This window comes from Zonotrichia leucophrys, chromosome Z, assembly GCF_028769735.1.
Source record: "Zonotrichia leucophrys gambelii isolate GWCS_2022_RI chromosome Z, RI_Zleu_2.0, whole genome shotgun sequence".
In the NCBI taxonomy this organism is placed as follows: domain Eukaryota; kingdom Metazoa; phylum Chordata; class Aves; order Passeriformes; family Passerellidae; genus Zonotrichia; species Zonotrichia leucophrys.
In genome coordinates, this window is record NC_088200.1 from 11,777,122 (window position 1) to 11,798,172 (window position 21,051).

The 21,051-nt window shown below is 36.0% G+C and overlaps 1 protein-coding gene across 2 annotated transcripts in view; it reads left to right on the forward strand.

Annotated features, from left to right (window-relative positions):
- Positions 1-21,051, forward strand: part of LOC135459281 (nipped-B-like protein) — a 154,705-nt gene that overhangs the window by 27,268 nt on the left and 106,386 nt on the right. For both annotated transcript variants that reach the window (XM_064735066.1, XM_064735065.1), the window contains exon 2: positions 19,509-19,652. In XM_064735066.1, the coding sequence (XP_064591136.1) occupies positions 19,589-19,652 (64 nt within the window). In that variant the 5' untranslated portion in view covers positions 19,509-19,588. The remainder of the gene's footprint in view (positions 1-19,508; positions 19,653-21,051) is intronic.

Sequence of the window (21,051 nt, forward strand, 5' to 3'; positions counted from 1 at the left end):
TGCAATATAAGACTACTTTTGTTATTGGGACATCTGATCAGGTGGTTACTGCTCTACAGTTTCTTATAAATTGTGCAGAGTGTTGCTGAACATTATTAAACATTTGTAAAATATTCAGTTGTGTCCAGCGTTAAAAGAACATGGAAATACATGTCAGTAACTGTGCAGGTAATGTAAAGCAGTAGCTGACAGTGTAATTCTTTGCATCCAGAAACCCCGCAGCCAGCATTAAAACTTAATCTTTAATTATTGAGTAGTTGGATTTAAAAATCTCCAAAATCTAACAAAACTGTACCCAAAACCACCCCCAAACCCAAAACAAATGGGCAAAGCCAAAGCAAAACTATAAAACTATACAACCACGTAACTAACGTATGCTTCAGTTTTGCAAGGGTCAGTATTTGTTTGGCTTTCTGAGGTAGAACGCCAACTGAAACCAGCAGAAAGTATATAAAATAAGTGTCAGGGGATAATGCATAGCTCCTGCCTTGACTACTTGATAGATACAGGCTTTTCTTATTTTTTATAATGTTGTTATAAAGAATTATCTGAATTTATCCATTTGAACTTAATCTGATGGCTTTAACCATAGAAGGAGCCAATGCTGTGATGTATAAAATAGGCTTTTAATGAAACATATTTCCTGGGGATCAACTCTTCAGAAGATGCAAGAATTTAATCTTTTGTTAATCTCTAGATAATTGACATGTGAAGCATGTAGAATGAAACTTTACTACTTGTTGATCTGTGTTAAATCAGAGGAGACAATTTCCCTCTTAAAAGAATTCTTCATTAAGTGAGATATTGAATCAGTTGGTGTTTTGGTGGGAAAATTATATCAATTAAATGAGAAAAAAATTAAAGGATTTATCATCTGTTTCATGCAGTTTGAAAAGACAAGATTTTAGTTACCCAGAGATGCTGTGATAAACCATTTCTCATCTCAGAAGAAATTTTACACTGACACCCTGGCTGTTCATTTTTAGAAATTCTGTTTCAGTGTTCAGAGGAGGAGGATGATGGTGATGATTCAGTAATATTACCCTGAAACTTTAAAATGATTGGTATGTCCAGCCGGAATTACTGGAGTAGATTCACTTATGCGCAGTTATAAATTGTATATATAACAGCTGATACAAATCATGGGACAATGTAATTTTTAATTCATAGCTTAATTTGTCATTAATAAAATTAGATGCATTCTGAGCAATGCTTCTTTTTGAAAGGCACTTTATTATACCTGAGTCAATATCATTAGTCAATCACTTTGATGAGATTCTTTATCCTTACCAGTGTTTCTGGTATTCAATTTTTGCATTTTTTCACAGTGCTCACTAAATCCTGAGATCTCATGCATGTTGCAGAAGTCTTTGCCTTTTTCTGCAATGTTTTTGATATTTGATTTTGTTATTTTCTAATATAACCAATATGCTGATAAAGTGGGCAATTTTATTTTCTAAACCATTGGTGATACATTTTCATCAAATTACAGCTTACCATGGAAAAGCATGCTAGTGAATTTTTTTTCTCCAGTTTATTTTTTACACTTACTTGTTTTGGGTTTTGTTTTTGTGGGTTTTTTGTTTGGTTGGTTTGGTTTTGTGTGTGTGTGTGTGTGTGTCAAGTACTGATATGATTTTGTAAAATATCTGAGAAACTGAAATAGTTTGCCAACCAAATATGTACTCAGTAATCAAAGTCTTAGTTTTAGATGGAATAAATAGGGACATTGTAAACTAAAATAGTAGTTTAACTTTCCTTCTAGCTTTAGACATTTACCATCTCATCTTTATGTTAAGCTTTTCTAGTGAGTTGTTCTGCTCACTGTATGGTTTTCTTTATGCCTTTCTTCACTGTCTTGATCACGTTTACATTGTTGCTTCCCTGTGTAGAGCAGAGGAAGCATACTAAGCCTGGTTGTCCCTGTATTATGGACAGTTACTGTGATATTTTAATTTGATGAGCAAGGAAATTGTGAGAAAATCCCATGTGCATTTAGACTCTTCTTCAGACAGCAGGTTTTTTCCTGGATAGTATGTATTGCAAGTTTTTTGCTTGTCTTCTTGGATTGAATCTTACTTTGAAAATCATTTGCCATTTGCAAGCTTTCTGAATCAGCACTGTAGAAGGTGTAGGAGAATACCTGACTCAGTCTTGTGCAGATGTTTTGAAGAGCTGTGATGTTCTCTTCAGGCATGAGGAAGGGAAGATAGCTGCTGGAGGGTGTTATACTGTACGTGTGTAGAGACTCCTAATTGGGTCACATGGACCTATGCATGTGTTTGCGCTGCCATGGTAGGGGCTTCTGGAAAGATGTTCCTTGGTTTCCCTCTGTACTTGATCAGAAAAAAAGTTCAGCTGAAAATAGTTTTGGCCTTACATGATTTGTCATAGTCTAGACTTGGAGTTGATTCTCATGCTGTTTTAACTGACAAGGGATTTCAACACTTTTGTGAGAAGAACACTGAAATCATGCTATTTTCCTCCTATTATTAATTTCTGAAACTAAATAAATCTTCCATCACTATCTCCTTGTAGCTTTTCCATTTCTGAAATCAATGCTGAAAACCCCCAAAACTATCATCTATGGGTAGTGAATGCAAGGCACTTTGAGGCTTTTCATTAGATGCAGGTTTAGAAGGTGTAAAATATTCTCTTAGCAGTATTTTGTACTGTGTATTTCACAACTTTCCTAAGAAGCCATTTAGTTGTAGAGGGGTTCTTTATTCCAGATGCTGTTCACACTCTATTTCTGCTGTGGTGTTATTTTGACTGCTTAAAATATTACCTACTCTAACAGCTTAGACTTCCAGTTTTAGCTTAGCTTTTGCGGTTTTTTTTTCTCCTTAAACCTTCAGAAGATACAAGACTTCATTTGCAATTTGAATGAAGTACCTCACCTTTTTTAGGCTAAAGCCTGTAGACTGCAATTCAGGTAATGCTGAGTGAATTGCTTAGTGGGAAGAGTCATAGCACCTTTCAGTCACTACAAAGGAAATGAAACTATGTTATTTAAAATTCTTCTTCCTGCAAAGTTACCTTTCAGTTTTGAGTAATGTGTAAAACCCAAGGTGCTAGTATGAGCTTGAATTCTCCAACAGTCAGTGTACAGATGCAGTGGGCCACATATTCCAGTTAAAATGCTGCTTTGGAATGTTACTGTATGGGTAAAGCTTTTTACCTCTTCACCAAAAATTGTTCTGTACTAGAAGGAACATAATGTCTAAAACCCTGAACATCCACACTTGTAAGTACATGATAGTGATTTAATTTATTCCAAGTGTATTTGTTTAGTTTAGTGGGACAAGAAGAAGACTTCCTGTTTCCTGACAGTAAAATACAGCTGAAATGTAAGTTACTGAAGCCAGGAAGTAATGCTATGAAAGAATCTTTTAGTAGATACCTAGCACTTACTAGATATGATGATTACAAAACATAAAGACACTTTTCTGTCTTAACAGAATGATGTAATTTAAAAAAAAAAAAACAAACATATAATCCTATTATATGGATGGGAAGGAACTTCTGGAGACCGTCTAGTCCAGTGCCCCTGCTCAGAGCAGTGTGAGCTACAGCAGATTGCTCAGGGCTGTGTCCTGTCAGGTTTTGAGTAACTCCAATGAGACGGTTTTCACAAACCATCATATGCCAGTGTTTGATTACCCTTAAGTGAAATAGATTTTCCTCTAAATGGATTTTCTTCTACATTTGCTGAGAATGGTCTCATGCTGATGTTGGCCAGCTCACTCAGCACTCACGGATGCACCTTGATGAGATCCCATGGACTTACTTGTGCATATCCAGTTTGCCTAAATGTTGCCTAGCATGATCCTCCTTTACCCAAGGGTAACCTTCATTACTTTCAGACTTCTCAGCTAGCATCAGTGCCAGTGTTTCCTACAGCACAGTCTTACCAGTTAAAACCAAGGGAAATAAACTTAAATTTTACATAATAGCACCACCACTAACTCCCTATCAGGAAACAAAAAACATCCCCAGGTAAAGAAGAATTGACTATCATATGGCAATTGACCAAATTTTGCACCAAGATTAGAGTCTTGACAAGAACTGTAAGACTGTTTCCCACTTTCTAACACATTTTGTTGACAAATACAGGGGTCTAAGAAAAATTCAGGAGCTGCTCTGAGTAGTGTCATCAATGACAAGGATTCATAGCCTTCATCAGGCAGTTTCAAAAGGACTGAACATCAAAGAACAAACTGGAATATGAAAAGTATTAAGAACAATCTCTCAAGGGATACAAAGTGGCCAAAACTTGTAGTTCTACCAACTCCTACTTTCAACATCTGAAAAAGTTATTTAAGTGCCTATTAAACATAAAAACTAACGAACATGTAATTACATTACTCAGAAAGCAAGCTTTAAAATAACTTACGGAGATTCCAAGTTATGGCAGTTTAACTGCAATTATTTAAGTATGGTAGATATAACTCCAGACTGTTTTTCTTTAAACAGACGTAAATCACATACAACTGAGTTCAAGTGGTTTCTAGAACAGTTTACTGAGATCTATACAAAAGAATAATAAAACTAAAATTACCCCAAATTATTTCGATAAACTAATTTTTAGGGGGTAGAAATGGAAGAGAAATAGCCTCTCCTTCCCTGCTGAAATCTGACAAAACTCCCCTGAAGAGGGAGTAGTCCTCTGACAAAACTACTGCTGAAGAGCGCAGAACTTCACAGTCTGTTTCTAACCAGTACAAACGAATGAGGGAAGAGAAATCCTTCATTACAAAGTGTTTAAAAAAACAAACCAAAAAGGACTGGGCAGTCAGAAAGTACTCACTTTTCTTCTGCTTACTGCTTCAGTCTGCATTTAAAATTTCAGCTATAAAAAAGCACAATTCCCTAGGTCAGTATGTTCCATTAGGAGCAAATTTTTAATGTGTTCTGTATACATTCCTTGACAGAAATTACCCACCAGAATCATCATGTCTTTCTGATGAAGTCATATGACTGATACCCCCTCTTCCTTAGAGAGAGAAAAAAGAGGGGGGAGAAGGAAAAATTAAAAAGATACTGCTATCTGTATGGTAATGCTATCAGATGAAATGATGTTATAAATTGAAATGTTACATGGACTGAGTCTTATATGGCTTCTTCTGGAGCAGACATCCATTATATCATTCTGGCCATTGCAGGACCTAAACCTGATGACTGTAGCCCACTCCAATCCCATGTCACCCTAGTTTCTTGGACAAATTACAACTGAAAGATATTTTTCATTGACTGTCAAATCAAAAATACACTGTCATTGTAAAACTGAGTATTTTAAAAGTAACTTTAAGATTGTCCCTCTGTCCTTCACCTTCTCTGTCTCACGTTTATTGAGACATCATAAACTTGAAGCATGAAATTAATTTTGTGCTGTATAATAAGTATTTTTCAAATATTTAAGAGGGATAGGGAAAGTATTGTGCATGATGAAAGCAGTCTGGCAGGACTGTAATCTAAAAAACTATGGAGAACACTGCTGCACCATAGGTTAGGATATGCTGGGAAAAGATATGATGCTGTGGGGCTGTGGTGCACATTAGAGGACATTACAATAAATTCAGTCTTTCTATGATGCATGTTAAAAATGTATGAAAATTATATTCATTCTTCTGCAAACAAAAGTTTTTCAAACTTGTATTTAAACAGACTGCATTACAAAACTAAACAAATAAATTACTATCATGTATTTACAAGCATAGATGTTCAGAGTTTTAGACATTCTCTTCCTTGCAGCATAGAACAATTTTTGATGAAGAGGTAAAAAGCTTACCTTGTACAGTAATATTCTAAAGCAGCATTTAAATTGGAATTTGTTTTCTCACATTTATTTCAGAACCAGCAATTTATTGTCTACATACTGTATCACCTTTTTGCTTTTAAGGCTTTTGCAATAACATCTATAGGCGATTTTATGTGATGAGGAGATTTGTAAAATATATGTCCTTTCATGTGTCTTAATTTTACTAATTAAAATATCCTTTTCATTCCTCTTATTTTTCCTTGGGAACTCATTAAGTATTCACTAAGTTACTGGGGCAGCTTCAGAGAGGTGTATTGGTAGAAGTTGCAATGACAGCTTTTTGCCATAGAGGATAAACAGTGCTTTGAGTCCAAAAAAATACGTTTTATAGGTGTTACGTATGCAATGTGCATTGATATTTCTTTCTACAGAATAAATACGATTATTAGAAATTGTATTTAGATTTACACCTGATTTCATTGTAGTAGAAGATGCATTAATTCTGAATAGGAAAACATGCAGTTGTAAAATGGTACTGATAACTCAAAAGAAAGTTGCAAAATGTCATGAACAGTGCTGAAAAAAGCAGCATTGCTATTGAACTCTGGAAATTTACCTTGGGTTTCATCACCAAAGAATGGTTTGGGTTGGAAGGGATCTGAGGAATCATCTTGCTCAAACTCCCGTTCCATGGGCAGGAGACACTTTCTACTAGACCTGGTTACTCAGAGACCCATCCAGCCCAGTTTTGAATACTTCCAGGGAAGGGACAGCCACAGCTTCTCTGGGCAATATGTTCCAGTTCCTTACCATCCTCACAGCAAGGAATTTCTTCCTGACATCAATTTAAGGCTATTCCTCCTTGTCCTGTAACTGCATGTCCTTGTAACAGAGTTTTGCTCCAGCTTTCTTGTAGTCTCCCTTAGGGCACTAGAAGGTGCTGTAGTCCTCCCAGAGCCTTCTCTTCTCCAGGCTGGACAGCCCCAACTCTCTCAAGCCTGTCTTCATAGCAGAGGTGCACCAGCCCTCTGAGCCTCTTTGTGGCCTCCTCTGAACTTGCTCTGGCAGGTCCATGTCCTTCATATATTGGACTAGAACTAGATGCAGTGCTCAGGGTGGATCTTGACAGTGGAGCAGATCCCTCCCCTGCAGCCCATGGGCCTCTGGATACAGCCCAGGACACATTTGGCTTTCTGGGCTCAGAGCTCACATTGACAGCTCATGTCCAGCTTTTCACCCACAAGTTCTTCCTCTGTGTGTTCTTGGGATAGCCCTGATGCATGTGAGGACTTTGCACTTTGCCTTGTTGTACATCATGAGATTTGCATGGGCCCTCCTCTCCAGTTGTATTTCATTGTAGTTCAACAGTTGATAAAAACTCTGCTTCCTAAATGTCTAGCTACATTCTCTAATTTTAGTCCTTACTGATTAAGTAGGCATTGTCATTCATGATTAGGAAAAAAAAACATAGTCTGGGTCCCCTAAATAATTTCCAAAAAGAACTATGCTTTAAATTACTACAGAGAATTACCACTTCAGAGACATGTGGTATGAATCTTTCCAGTGTGCTCAAATTATTATCTCAAATTTTTTTCCAGGTAGGATTAGTATATATCATGGATTATATTCACCCTTCATTATGTATGTTACTTGATTTTCCTTTAATATTTCCTTTTTTTCCATTATGTGTTAATAAACAATGAGATATTTCTAAGTAAATTTACTTCAGAAGGGGTAGACAAACTTACTGGAAATTTTATGGGAGTGACTGACTGCTTATCTCTTGCCAATATTTCTGGTGTCACATAATGTTCTGGACATTGAAATAGCATTTTTATTAGAGGTTTTGCTTAGTTTATGAAGGCTAGATACCAAAATTGCCTTCTGAGCTTAGAACTTGGAATCAGCTTGAGAGCTATGGCATTTCCAGTTATTTTTGCATCTAGTTGTAAAATTTCTGCCGAGGAGTGATTTTGAAGGACCTTGATTTTTCCTGGATGAGCTGAGGTCTAGTAAAGGTATTTCTAAGAACCAGTACCGTAAGGGTGGGTTGGTTGATTTGTTTGAGGTTTTGTTGGTTTTTTATTTATTAATTTGGAATACAATTTTCAGCATCATTCATTCAAACTCTGGATAATATTCTGTCAAATTTTGTGTGCTAGTTAGCAATAATTCCCTTGGGAGATGGTACTGGTTTGCAAAGTCATGCTTGAGGACTGCATTGAATTGAGGGAAATCAGACAGTCATTGTGTCCGCCATGCATTTTCTGTCACAGCTGCAAAGGCTATGACCGTTGCTTTGAAACCTGCAAAAAAGTTTCAGGTGGGTCAGATCAGATGTAAAAGGAACTTAGGAAGAATTGAGCAATTTGCTAAAATATTTTGTTCCTTCAAGGCTTGCAAAACATTTTGTTTGTGAATCACATGCTGAGCATGAATAATGGTTAATTCAGCAGTTGAAAGGCATTGTATTTAGTACTTTAAGAGAAGGGTTGTTGCAAAAGGAGAAATCTAAACTACAGCTACACTCTGATTAGGCAGATAGAAAAGTTACATACTTGGGTGTGTTTCTCTGTTGTTGTCTTGTTGCAGGGGTTCCATACTGCTGTCTCCTTATTACAAAAGTTTCAGACTTTCTTGGTGTTTTCTCGTAGGCAGCTCATCAGAACACTGACTCCTTCGTCTTTACAAAGCAGCCACTGGCTCCAGTTCCCTCCTCACGCAGCCACCCCACTCTTTTTTAGCCTCTTCTCATTGGTTACAGCTGTGGCCTGGTAAAGTCAGGCCTATTCCTAATCTTTGTTAATTGGCCCAGCTGTAGCTCCTTAGGGGTAAGATTACTTTCTACACAATCTTTATTTTTTCATATTCTGTCCCCCTGCATTTCTCTTTCAACTTCTTCATCTGGAGAAAGCTTGTTTAACCAAAGTTCTTCATATTTGTCAAAGCAAGAGTAGGAAGCCTGTGGCTCATACTGAAAAGCACTTAAAGCTGAAAGCTGAGTCTTGTACAGGTCCATGAATCCCTGAATTGAGAAGAATACAAAAGACTTCATTGCATCCACTAATAATATAGGAAAAATGGCTTTGTCATTATAAATATTTCTAATTTTGTTTTAAAACCCCCTTCCAATTGGAGATGTTGAGATGCTAATTTCTTTTTGCAAGGTGCTTTTAAAAAGCCTCTGGTGTTTTTTGTTTGATTTGGGTTTTTTTATTTGTTATTTACAGTAAAAGGGATCTTTTAAAAAATATCACTATTTACTGTACATGCTAGCTGTCTTCAAGCAAGTAACTTACTTTCTGCATTCCATCAAAGTAATGCATGAATAGAATTAAAAGCCAAAAATAAAAACTACGATATGAAATATCTTTGGAAGTCTTTAGTGTAGACCTAATTAATTGCATAGTTGAATACAATATCTCAATTACTGATGCCCTTTAACTTGGGGTGAACTTTTCTAGCTGTATATACTCTTGGTGTATGGTTATGTGGTTAATTGTAAGTTACTTGGTCTAAAGATTGAGGCTAATCTGAACTTGTGGGGAAGTTTTTGCTTTGTTGCTGTCACTGTCAAGATTAGAACTTTTACTTTCCTTGGGGCCTTCCTCTTAAAAAAAATGCTCACTGCTTCCTCTTAAAATGAAAATGGAAAAAATGACTACTAGAGTAGAAATTCAAAACCAGAGTATTCTGCAGTCATTGAAAATACTAATTTTGCTAATATAATGTTGTTCTATGGATTGTTTACACTTTGACTTTATGAACAGGGAGCCTTAGATTGTAGGATTTTTTTTCCTAAGTCTAATAAAGTATGTTGTCTCAATGGTTGAATTTTTTTTGGATTTGCTTTGGTTTTGAGCAAATCAGGTACTTCTGTGTCAGCTGTAGTAAATACTACAGCCAAAGAAAATAAAGGGCATAGTCAACTTGAGTCCATAGATTTTTTTTCACTGGGAGGGTTTATCTCCCCCCCCCACCCTCTGCAGTTTTTTGGTCATCATGGTGTCTCTCCTTGAGTGGGAGATTGGAGAAGATGTCCTCCAGAGGCCACTTACTTCAGCATTTGTGGTTTTTTGGGGAAAAATGTGGACAGATATAATGTGTAACTTCTTGGATGCATAAACGCAGTAGTAGTTCTCTATTCCTTCCTTCTCCTTCAACAAGTAAGGAGTTGGGGGGAATAAAGAAGGGAAAACAAATGTGTGTTCTATGTCTTTGGTACTTGTTGTCATGAACTGTTTATCTCTTTGGTACTGAAAGGCCTTGTTCAGCTGCAGAGGTGATGGCAATTTGCAGTCCTGTCAAATTTGAAGTGACTTGTTTTCTGTTGTTCTTTGTGTGGCATACTGAAAAGAAGAGCTTTAGAGAAATATCTGCATGGGCAGACCATTTTTTATGCAGTAATGGGATTAATCATGGACAGAGCTTAATGACAAGCATTTGGAGCAGGAGAAAGGTCAGGGAACAGTAAGTTTGTGTATTGTGCCTTCAGTCAGCTAGATGCTGTTTTCAAATGTTCATAAACGTTTTGGGAAATGTATCTGTCTTCCTTTTAAGTTATTTGTCCTTGTGCTGTCCTCTGAATCAGCAGAAGCCAAATTTCATAACAAGATGGGAATCCCCGTTGCAGTTACTGCTTAAATTTTTCTCATTTTTCCATCTATCTCTCCGGTCTGTATAAGTGCACAGCCGTGTCTGCACATCCACCTGTCTGAGCAACTGAGCTGTAGCTTTCTAACTCTGTGACTCAGCCTCATCCTTGGGAATTGTGTAAAACTGATGAAACAGATCTAAAGGAATAGAACAAAACCACACTAGAGTACTGTGTTGGTTTTGCATTGGAGCCACCCATGGAAGTGATTTTTCCTGAGAGGAGCTGCTGAGAACTTCTTCTGTGCCTGGCAAAACCAATTGCTGGTTAGCTTTGAGAATAAGCATGTTAATAAGCCAATTAAAAGCTAGATCCACCTTTTAAAGTTTTGAACCTGTTTTGCCTTCCTCCTAATCCTATCTCCCAGCAGGAAATGAGTAAATATATTCTAGTGGGTCCACTGGCATTTGGCCAGTGCTAGACCCACCACGTGTACAAAGACCTTAAATTTAAAAACATCGATTTTGATGTGGGAAAAAGGTCAGCATAGAGAACTTGTTTGGCTCTTTAATTTCATGGATTGTTCAGAAAGCTCTTTGGCCTTGTCTCTTCCAGCCTTGTACTTTGAGGAATTGTTGTGAAATGAGGAGGTAACCATGACAGACGGGCCATGTTCTGTGTTTTTCAAAAAAGTTAGCAAATGAAGTGAAATTTTTTTCACCACTCCTCAATTCTCAACTCTTTGTGTCACAGTTCATGATCTGCTCTGCTCTTTAGGGTGAAAGTAAGCTACTCGATTGACTAGTTCAGTATTGAAATGTTGTACCTAATCTTCTGTTTTCTATGTTCTGTGCACTTTTATTATGATTGATATGTTTGTACCAGAAGTTCTGATAGGAAATGTACAATATGTAACTTAAAATTGTTCTTGTTTCTTGGAAAAACAAATGTGAAGCTAGTTTGTAGGTGTGTTATTTGTGTTCAGCTGAACTACTTAAAAATGTATGACTTTGTCCAAATAATTGGAAATAAAGGCATTGCTCAATCCTTGTCTACATGACAATACTTTGGATTTTTTTAATGCAAATGAAGAGGACCCACTTTAAAGTGGCTTAGTTGAGCTACATTAAACATTTGAGTTTATATTCTCTTTTAGAATTAGTAGGTTAAATTCAGTTGTTTTTATTTTACTGTAAAATAAAGTTGTATTGAGTGAGCTCTACTCAGGCATGAAGAAAATTTCCAAACTGGATTCAGTTAGTTAAATTTGTTAAAGAAAAAAAATCAGATGCATGTTTTAGAGAATTTCTATGAAAAGGAGATTTTCTTCAGAGTAGTGTGCTTCACTGAATTTGTTTTATACTAACTGAGTCATGGCATTCCTATCTACATAAATAATTACCTTTTGTTTTCCTCTAAATTATGATTTCTACAAGTGTGTTTTCACTGTTGACAGCTGTTCTGTGTTTCTTTGTATTGCTGCAGTACCCAGTGAAGGTGAACTGAGAATGTTTAAAATGGACAGGCCACACACTGAAAATTCCCAAGTTTTTTTGTCCATAACCAACATAATTTCATCTAATTGTTCTTGATTGAATGTTTGTTTATGGCCTGGCAGAAGTTTGAAAACTTTGGAAGTTGCAGAGCTTAACCTTGGTGGAGGCATGAGCTTGCGTTAGGCTGTGAGCAGCTTTGCCAAGTGCTTGGTGCATTTCCTGTGTAGGTTTTGTTTCGATTTGTAGTATCTGCAGGCTGTCAAGGTAGGATGTGGAAGATGGTCAGCAAGGTCAAAGAGACACCATTTCAGAGGAATTTTTTTTTTAAATATATCCCTCCTTTCAGTACAGCTGGTGAGTTTAACAAGCTTCTGTTGTGTTTTTGCTGCAGCTGTAGGAGAACCAGCAGCAGCAACAGAAGTTCAGGATTACAAATTTTCAGTAGGGAATGCTATAAAATGACAAAAATAATTACATTGCCATAATTGTGCAAATGTGTACAGTAGGACAGTATAGCCAAAGCTTGCTGTGTTTCTGCACACAGTCACTAAAATCACCACTTACCTATTGACCATTAGTCATCTCTTTATATGTAAGTTCCTCAGCCTAATAATTTTGGAAAGCATCAGCATCAGAAAATTTCAGTTATCATTAGAAGGGCTGGAAGCTTCAAGACAGTTTAGTTTGTGAAAATTGGTTGTTGAATAGAGGAGATTCGTGTGTTCCCATTGAGAAAGAGGCTGTAGCGTGTGCTGTCTCTCTTCATCCAGCAGCTGAGACGTGTGGGAGTGGATTTGATATGAGAGAGGGAAACTGGATGTGTTAGAGAGGGCTAGTTGAGAGTCTTTGCATGGAGGAGCTGCTTCATTGTGTTTAGAGCATGAGGGGAAGTAATACAGCAATTCAGAAGAGAAGCATCTTCACTCCCTGCAGTGCTGTATAGCATCTCTCTTGTATGTGGGAGAAGTTAAAGTTTAAAAACAGGCTACAAGATGAATATTAGGGCAAACAACATATCACTGATCAATATTAATTGTAGTGTGAAGATGCACTGATGTGGTTTTGAAATGCAGCTCACTAAATCTGTTTGTATAGAATTTTATGTTTCTGTTTATTGTGGATTACTAAAGAAATGATATACTGGTGAATCTGTTTTCTTAGTGTATATGGAAGAACTTTGGAGGGATTTTAATTTATTTTCAAAGTCATAAAAGAGGTAAAAATTGTTTGTCATGAAGACTTGTATAAAATCAGCTGCTGCCTCAAGAGATTAATTTCATACCAGTTTTGTTTTGTAAAGGTTACATAGCATCTGAGAGAGTTCAAGGGCAGAAATGCAAAATTAAAAATTGGAAGAGACTACTGTGTTAAGTACGTTTTGGTTCAGTGTTTAATCACTAGGCTTTTTGTCTGGTTAAGTTCCAGCCAAATAAGAGATGAAAAAATCTTTAAAATACAAGTAAATGTCAGTGTTTAGGAAAGGGCAGCACTACTAACAGCTAATATGAGACATTCCAGAAAGTTGGAAAAAATTAATCTGCTACTTCCTCTCTAATACCTATCTCAACTATTTTATGAATGAAGATGGGTATTGCAACCTAAAGTATTCTCCATTTGCCAGAGCTCACTTAAATGAACTCTTTGATTTGCTTTTGCTCTTCTATACATCCCTTAGCTATTTTCTTCCAATAGAGTGAACTATATCTAATACCAGCCACTGATACATGCCTGAGCAAGCACAAGGGCTATGCTTACTCAAAAGAGCTTTGCTTTCTTCATTGGAGTAAAAATTGCATGTGGAAAATGTACTGCAGATGAGAAATAAGTGTATGAGCTGCTGAAGTAGGTTGATGTTTTCCATTCATGTTTGTTTCTCAGTGATGGTTAGTATCACGACTGCTCCACTTCACAAGGTTTGCATGGTCCCACTTGTCAAGCCTGTCCAGGTCCTTTGGGGTGACCCCTTCCCTCCAGCGTGGCACTGCATCACACAGCTCAGTGTCAGCAAAATCGCCATGGCTGTGTTCAGTCCCACTGTCCCACAGATCTGGGAAGCTGCAAATTACTTGTAGGCGTCTGTTCTCTACAAATGGCCTGGTCTGAATTTGGGCATGGTCCAATTGTGTCAACTCGCTTTATTTCTTTCCCCAGAAAGACTTTTTTACAGGTGCAGAGCACGACTGATGCTTATCCTGATAGAAATACCCCCTCCTGCGTTAGGGGGTGTCTTTGGCTGAATCCACAGACCAGTCTTATTGTGTCTGTGCTTTCACTGCTTGTGCTGGGATTGCTCTTCTTGTGTATTGTGGTGTCACTGCCACTGGTATCTCATGGGCAGGAGAGACATCAGTGTCATTGTTTATCAAATCAGAGCAGCAGAGCCCAAAGGAATTGGGTAGTAATTACAGATGAAAAAGCTGGCTGCTTTAATTTTTTTTCCCTAAAGATTGCTTTATACTGGTAAGCAACTTACAGTTGTATAGTATAGTACTTTTCACTAAGGGTTTTTTTCTTACCATGATTGTAGTTTGTGTTGATATGAGCACTTACTATAGGAAAACACATTATGCTAATACTGGTTTAGAAGTTGTACTAGGTAATCCTTATCTCAAACTTCTTAATTTTTCACTTGTTTTGTCAGCATCACTGTTTCTGCTGTCTGATCACTTTATGAATGAAACATGCATATTTCACTAGTACACACACACATACACACTCTTCCCTGCTTGCACCCTCCCTTTTCCTTTACCTCCACCCACATGCTGCAACCACCTCTTTGGCTGTCAACTTAAATAAGTATACAGTAGCTTCATGTTTTCTTGTGTTACTCTTTTAACCTTAGAGAGCTGCATCGGGCAGCTGATTAATAAATGTTCACTGTTCATTTCCAATGCTGACTTTTTTTGAGATTGAATCAGCCTTAAATGCTTTATATTGTAAATGTGTATGCTTGCCCCTCCCCAGATACCTAAGTATTAGATTATGTTTTGTCAACTGTATCTCCTTCTTTAGTATGTTAGAGGTATTTTTGAAAGCATTTAGTTGTGGAAACAGTGTCGCCGTATAAACTGTAGCTCTGGAATAGAAACCAGAAATCTGCCCTCTTGTGGATAAATCTGTCCGATGCACCTCAGTCACAGTATCTTACCTGAATGAGAACTAAAGGATATTAATTTATTCTCCTTGTGATTCTCATTCTTTAAGCATTTTTAAAGGATAGTTTATGGACTGATAGCAGAGATTTGTGTAATAACAAACAAGAAAAGTAGCTTTTTGCAAAATGTAGAAGTTTAAAACTGAGAGACAATGATTCATAAATTTGTGATTCAGGTTTGCTGATTTAAAAGAAAATGTCGACTCTTCATCTAAATTATGAATTAGCTAATACATAGTTATACTAGTTTAATTTTCTTATGTAGATGAGGAAAAGTCAAGATCATGATGCTGTGGTTATATCTATATGATGTTATTCAATATATAGGAAACTGAAACTGCTTTTTAAAGTACTTTAATGCTAAATAAAGGTTTCATAATCTAAGCAAAATAAAACAAGACTGTTTGAAGTACTTTACTTCATAGAATGTATTTTAAAAAGAAAAGTATAGATATCTAATATCATAACTTTTCTTTAAAATTTAATTTTCATCTACCTTTTTACTTCTTGGAAAATATCAGGTCACTTACATATAATACATTGTTTTAAATCTGAAGATATAATAAGTTAAAGAATACTCTGGAGAATGAGCAATGAAACATTTAAACATACATAGGAAACTGCCCAGTACTGAGATTGGTTACTTATCTGTGCTTTGCTGCTGAGCCTTTTTGTATTACTGCGTAAACAGATTTTTCCTTTTGTTTTGTTTTTTACTCTTCTCATGCATGCACACAGCAAAGCTGCAGAAAAGCTGGTGTTTTTGTTAGAGACACGACAGTTTCTCAACCAAGAGGAATGTTTCATAAATGTAGAGCTTGTACCATTATATTGATAACCAGTGGACCAGTGGTCAGAGTCTTCTCATCATTTAATTGATAGTTAAATGCTACAATATCTGAAAAAATACAACTGCAGTTTATTTCTATTTCTTATTTTATTTTTACAGAGTAATTTTTTTTTGTTTGCTTGGGTTGTTGGTTTTTTTTTTCCTTTTATGCTTGTAGTTTCACTTTGCTGGATATCAGTGTCTGTACTTAAATTGTTCCCAGCTTACTTTCATCCTCTCTTCCTCCCTTAATTTTGTCTTTGCAGTAAAGGGTAATATAGATAATTTAAAAAAAAAAAAATAAAAAAAGGGAAAAGGATAACTTACAAAAGTAACACTTTAAATTTGTACATATTAACCACAGCCTAAACTTTTTTTATACTACTTTCCTTGCTAAGTTGGCTTGGCTTTTCTATATTAGTGTATATTATGATGATAACTTTTTCCTGCGTTATTCTTTAGATACGCTGCCATTTCACGGTTTTCGTTTCACTGAGGGATTCTTTGTGTTGCTTCCTTTGTTCACTGCAATTCCTTCCTCCCAAAAATGTCTTCTGTGGTATCCATTCTTTCTTATAAAGAAACAAGAGCATAAATACCTATATACTAAATATACAAGACCTCATACATTTATATAGACTGGATTTCTTGTACTTTTTCTGAACTGCTACACTACATTCTAATACATTGGTTAAAAGCCTTCTGCTGCAGATCTTTGATTTTCTTAATTCAGCTAATATTTCATTTTTCCAGTTAAGGGATAAAAATATTACACTGTTTTTAACAACTACTGAACAATCCTGGCAATGGAAAATTTTTAGATATTGAAAATGATTGTTCTTCTTGACTAATAGTAAGCTGCTACAATAGCACTTTTAACTCTTTTTATATTTGGGGAATGGAGGTAGGGGAGAAAAACCCCAACAAAACTTGTCTAACAGTCAAGCTGTTGTTACATGCTGTACTGATGTTTTATATGGAACAATTGTCTTGAGCTGTCGATCTTTATTCCTCTAACTGCTTGGGATTTTAAAATCTTAAAATTAATGGGTTTTCTGATGTTCTCAGTAGAATTAAATTTGAGGTGTAGTTTCACTGGATCTTGGTCTCTGCTTCTGGATTTGAATCCCACCTTGTTTGCCAGTTTTATAACAGATGCAATTTTGCCCTCAACAAGATAGATTTAGTATTTGGATCCAGATATGACTATGTGGTTTCTTCATATTGTGTTTGTTTTGTAAACTAATCCCATCACTTAATCCCATCAGTCTCTCTTTCTCTCTTGTTTATTCTCATCTGTTTATTCATTTCATCATGCTTACAGAAACTTCATAATGTCAGAGGTGGAGTTCTTGAATTGCCATGCTTAGCCCCCAGCTGGTGCAGGCAACCACATCCTGTCCCTTCTGTAACATCTGTACAATCCATCTTTGGAGTAGTGGTGTTGGTTATCTCTACTAATGTAAGACTATTGGAGAAATTGACAGCTCTGATGGTGAAAAACTCTGTTCTGGTTTTCTTCTTGCTTGCATTTATGTGCCCATTTATTGTTGTGTCAGCATTGCTCTGTGGCTTTCTTCCTTTGTAGCCTTCTTTGACTGCCTTAGAGAGAGCAACCACATCCCCTCTTGACCTTTGTCTTGTTAGTTAAACAAACCAACCCCTTTTACTCTTCTCTTACAAAGAAAGTTTACTTTTCCCCTGCTCACTGCACTTGCTCCACTCTGAGGTCTGGACTTTGCCAGGTTCAGGTTCTTACCATATATCTGTGGAGAACGTTTCTAATTTTAAGTGTGTGATTTTGGAGGAATTATATCTTATTGTTTCTGTGCTACATAAAAATTTCCAATAATACTGGCTAGTAACGTGGTCTTTCCTTTCATGCATTTTCAGTCGGGAGAAGTCATCAGACATGATATTTTTATAGTAAATACAATTTATGTGTGAAAGGTGTTCTTTAGTTTCTAGGCTTTCAGTGAAAACTTGGATTTTAGAAGTGTTATCTCCTGTGCGTTTTTTGCTGAAGACTCATTATGAGACTCTTTTAGCATATTTTCTTTGATTCTTAAAATTTCTTTTTAAGAATTGCTTATTTGTAGAACTAGGCAACCACTGAAATTCTGCATATATTTGTATTCATTTAGGGTAAAAACCCTTGGGTATTGAGTAGTACTTGAAACTGTTCTGATGGAAGTTTTCTCCTGGATTAAAAAAAAACTCCAAGCATAGCAATCCACAGAGAGTATCTGTCTGTAGCATTTTCCTTACTGACTATATTTCTGTATTGGCAATGTACTATATTTTTAATTTTAAAATGTAATTTAGGTCAGAATGAGACTGTGGCAGCTGTGGCAAAGGAAGTCATTCACTCTCAGTTCTGTTTAACCTCAGTTTTTCAAAGAACATGCAGTTAGGGAAAATTTGAAAAGGTAATTTCACTGGCTGATGAAAACTTTGAGCACAAAAAGCCTTGTAACATTTCTTTTCCTTGTCTTGGAGTCTGTATGTATTCATAACCAGTGGTGCTTTATGTATTGCCATATGTTGCCACGTTGGTGTGGCATAAGAAATAATATTACTAAGAAACATTACTAAGGAAATTATAAGGATCGCTTGATTTGTATGTATTTTATGTACAATTATCAAAACCTATAAGGACCTAGTGATTTGTATGTATTTTATATGTAATTCTCAAAAATGTAGGCTTAAAGTAAGTAAATCATGATTTCAGCATTTCAGTAGATAAGAGAAATGCTTGTGTAAGGACTCTTTACTGTCAACAGCCTGTCAACACAAATGCCTGTCTGCAACAGGTAACCGCATAGCAAATTCCTTTAATGTCTTCAGAAAAATCATGCCAATTTCACAATATACTAGGGGATTATAGTGTGTGATGTTTGATGGTTTGGAACTGCAGTTTTTGAGTTTCTTTTAGCAGTGTGGACTTGCTTATGATTGGGATCTTTATAATTAGTGAAATCCAATTGAACTAATTGCTTTTTCTGTTGTTGAATATCAAATGTGCTGTTTTACAGGAAAGATGTGAGCTAATTCAGTGGTCGCAAAACTTTGTTTTTTCCCTAAGAGGAGTAATTAGAATTTCTGGTAGTAGTTTGACCAGAGAGAGTTATGTATTGAAGAGATATTGTCAAATTTATTTTGAAATAGCTACTGCTTCTATGATGTACTTAGATTTTGTATTTGTCAATATGTTTGCTTCTTTATTTTTGAATCTGTAAGTTACTCCTTTTAGTTTCACTAGTCTCTTTATGAAAATGCCTTCTTCTGCAATACTGGGAAGTGAATGTAACAGCTAATTACTTAAACTGGTTATGCATTAAGTGTGATTACACTTCAGCATGAACAGTTAGAAGTTTTGTTACCAGTTTTTCAGTCAGTGTTGAATAACTTGAAGGACTTTTTTTTGTTGTCTTATCTTGCATCTTTTTTTTGATGAAGAGGTTGCTTCTGAGACCAGAAGGAAGCTTGCCCTTTAATTTGCTAATGCCACTTGTTACTTAGAATCTGCACTGTTCTATCCACTCTTGAAAAAATTTACTTAGTATGCAGCTAAAGGTAGTACGGTCTCTTTCATTTATGTTCATGAATGTAAAAATTTTAAAAAGTAAACTGAGAGATTTTATTTGGTTTTGTTCTTTTTGTTTTGTGTTTAGTGCTTGGGAGATGGGAAGTAATGATAGCTGGCACCTGAACTGAAATATCTGTGTAGGCACTACTCTCCCAGAACTTCAGGATGAATGGGGATATGCCTCATGTTCCCATCACTACTCTTGCAGGGATTGCTAGTCTTACGGACCGTAAGTACTCTTCTTTTTCTCATCTTTACTATGTTTTTTTCTACCTCTTTGGTAAATATCTGCATTTTCAAAATTCTAAAATAGTTTTATTTTTAAAGTTCTTACAGTTAAATCTGTTTAAAATCAGACTTATCATTAAATATGTTAGCCTTGTTATTGCTTTAATTGTAAAAGTCTATCCAATAAAACCATAGAATAGAATAAAAATAGAATAAAAATAAGAAGCTGAACTTGAGTCTTTTTTTTTTTCTGTTCAGCCAGCAAAGGGAGTATGTGAAGTGTGTATGCTGACTTTAAGTACGTCAGGAAGAAAATATGCAAGGAAAGAAAAATAACTATTTACCTTACAAACTGATATTGGCACAGAGCCAAATCATTGTAATGTGACCAAAAAATAATTTCTAGTGAAAACTAAGAGGAGATTTATTATTCTGTAGTGAGGACCTGGAACAACCGTTGCGGTAAGAGCAGCTGGGACAGAGAGGCATCTTATTTATGTAGTGTAAGAAATATTTTGTAGCTCAGTTGTCTGTTTGGGGATAAGTGGACTCAGTGACCTTAGGTGCTTCTTCTAAGCACTTCTGTTGTTACACTGTTGAAAATTGGAGGCTTTCCAAGAAACACTAGAAGTATATATCCAGCAATTGAATTTAATTGCTCACAGTAAAAAAGAAAGATGTTTTGGAGGAAAAACCCACTTCATGTACTTCTGGTATATTCTGGAATATTGAAGTGAAAAATGCAGGTTATGTATTTAAGTGTGTATCTGTGTATGACCATGTTCATCTAATATCAGACCTTCAGGATGCAAATAGTAGGTTTCTGGCTATGGGGAGTTTTCCAGAATTAAGTGTTTGCAGGTAAGGTTGCTTAACTGGTGGAAATCACTGATCAAATTCTGGTGCAAGAGTTCCTTTAATTACGGAACTGTAATGGACAAGGCCAGTTGCCCTGAAAACATGGATGATATGATCATCCTGAAGGCAGTAGAGTAGGCTAGCTAAATTGATGCTAAAGCATAATCAATATGTTTTGCTGATTTTGCTGATTTTTCGAAGTTTCAGGCACATTCAAGGTAATCTGCTGCAAGTAATGAAAGCTATTGATATTAATATATTACAAACTTTTATTTGAATTGTAATTTATTCCTAAGTACAGCAATTATATACATTATAAGGGGTAAAAATGCTGGAATCACCCCACTTTTTCAATTTCAAAATACAAAATAATCAAAAAATATGTTTCACTTTGATTGGGGGTTTTTTCTGAAATTGTTTGTAATGGCTCTGTTAAAACCTTGATCTCAGGGATGTGATCAGCATGGTAACTTGCAATTACCAGCTGAGAGTAAGCTCAGAGTCAGCCAAGCTGACTCTTACCAAACCAAGAGTCAACTTGT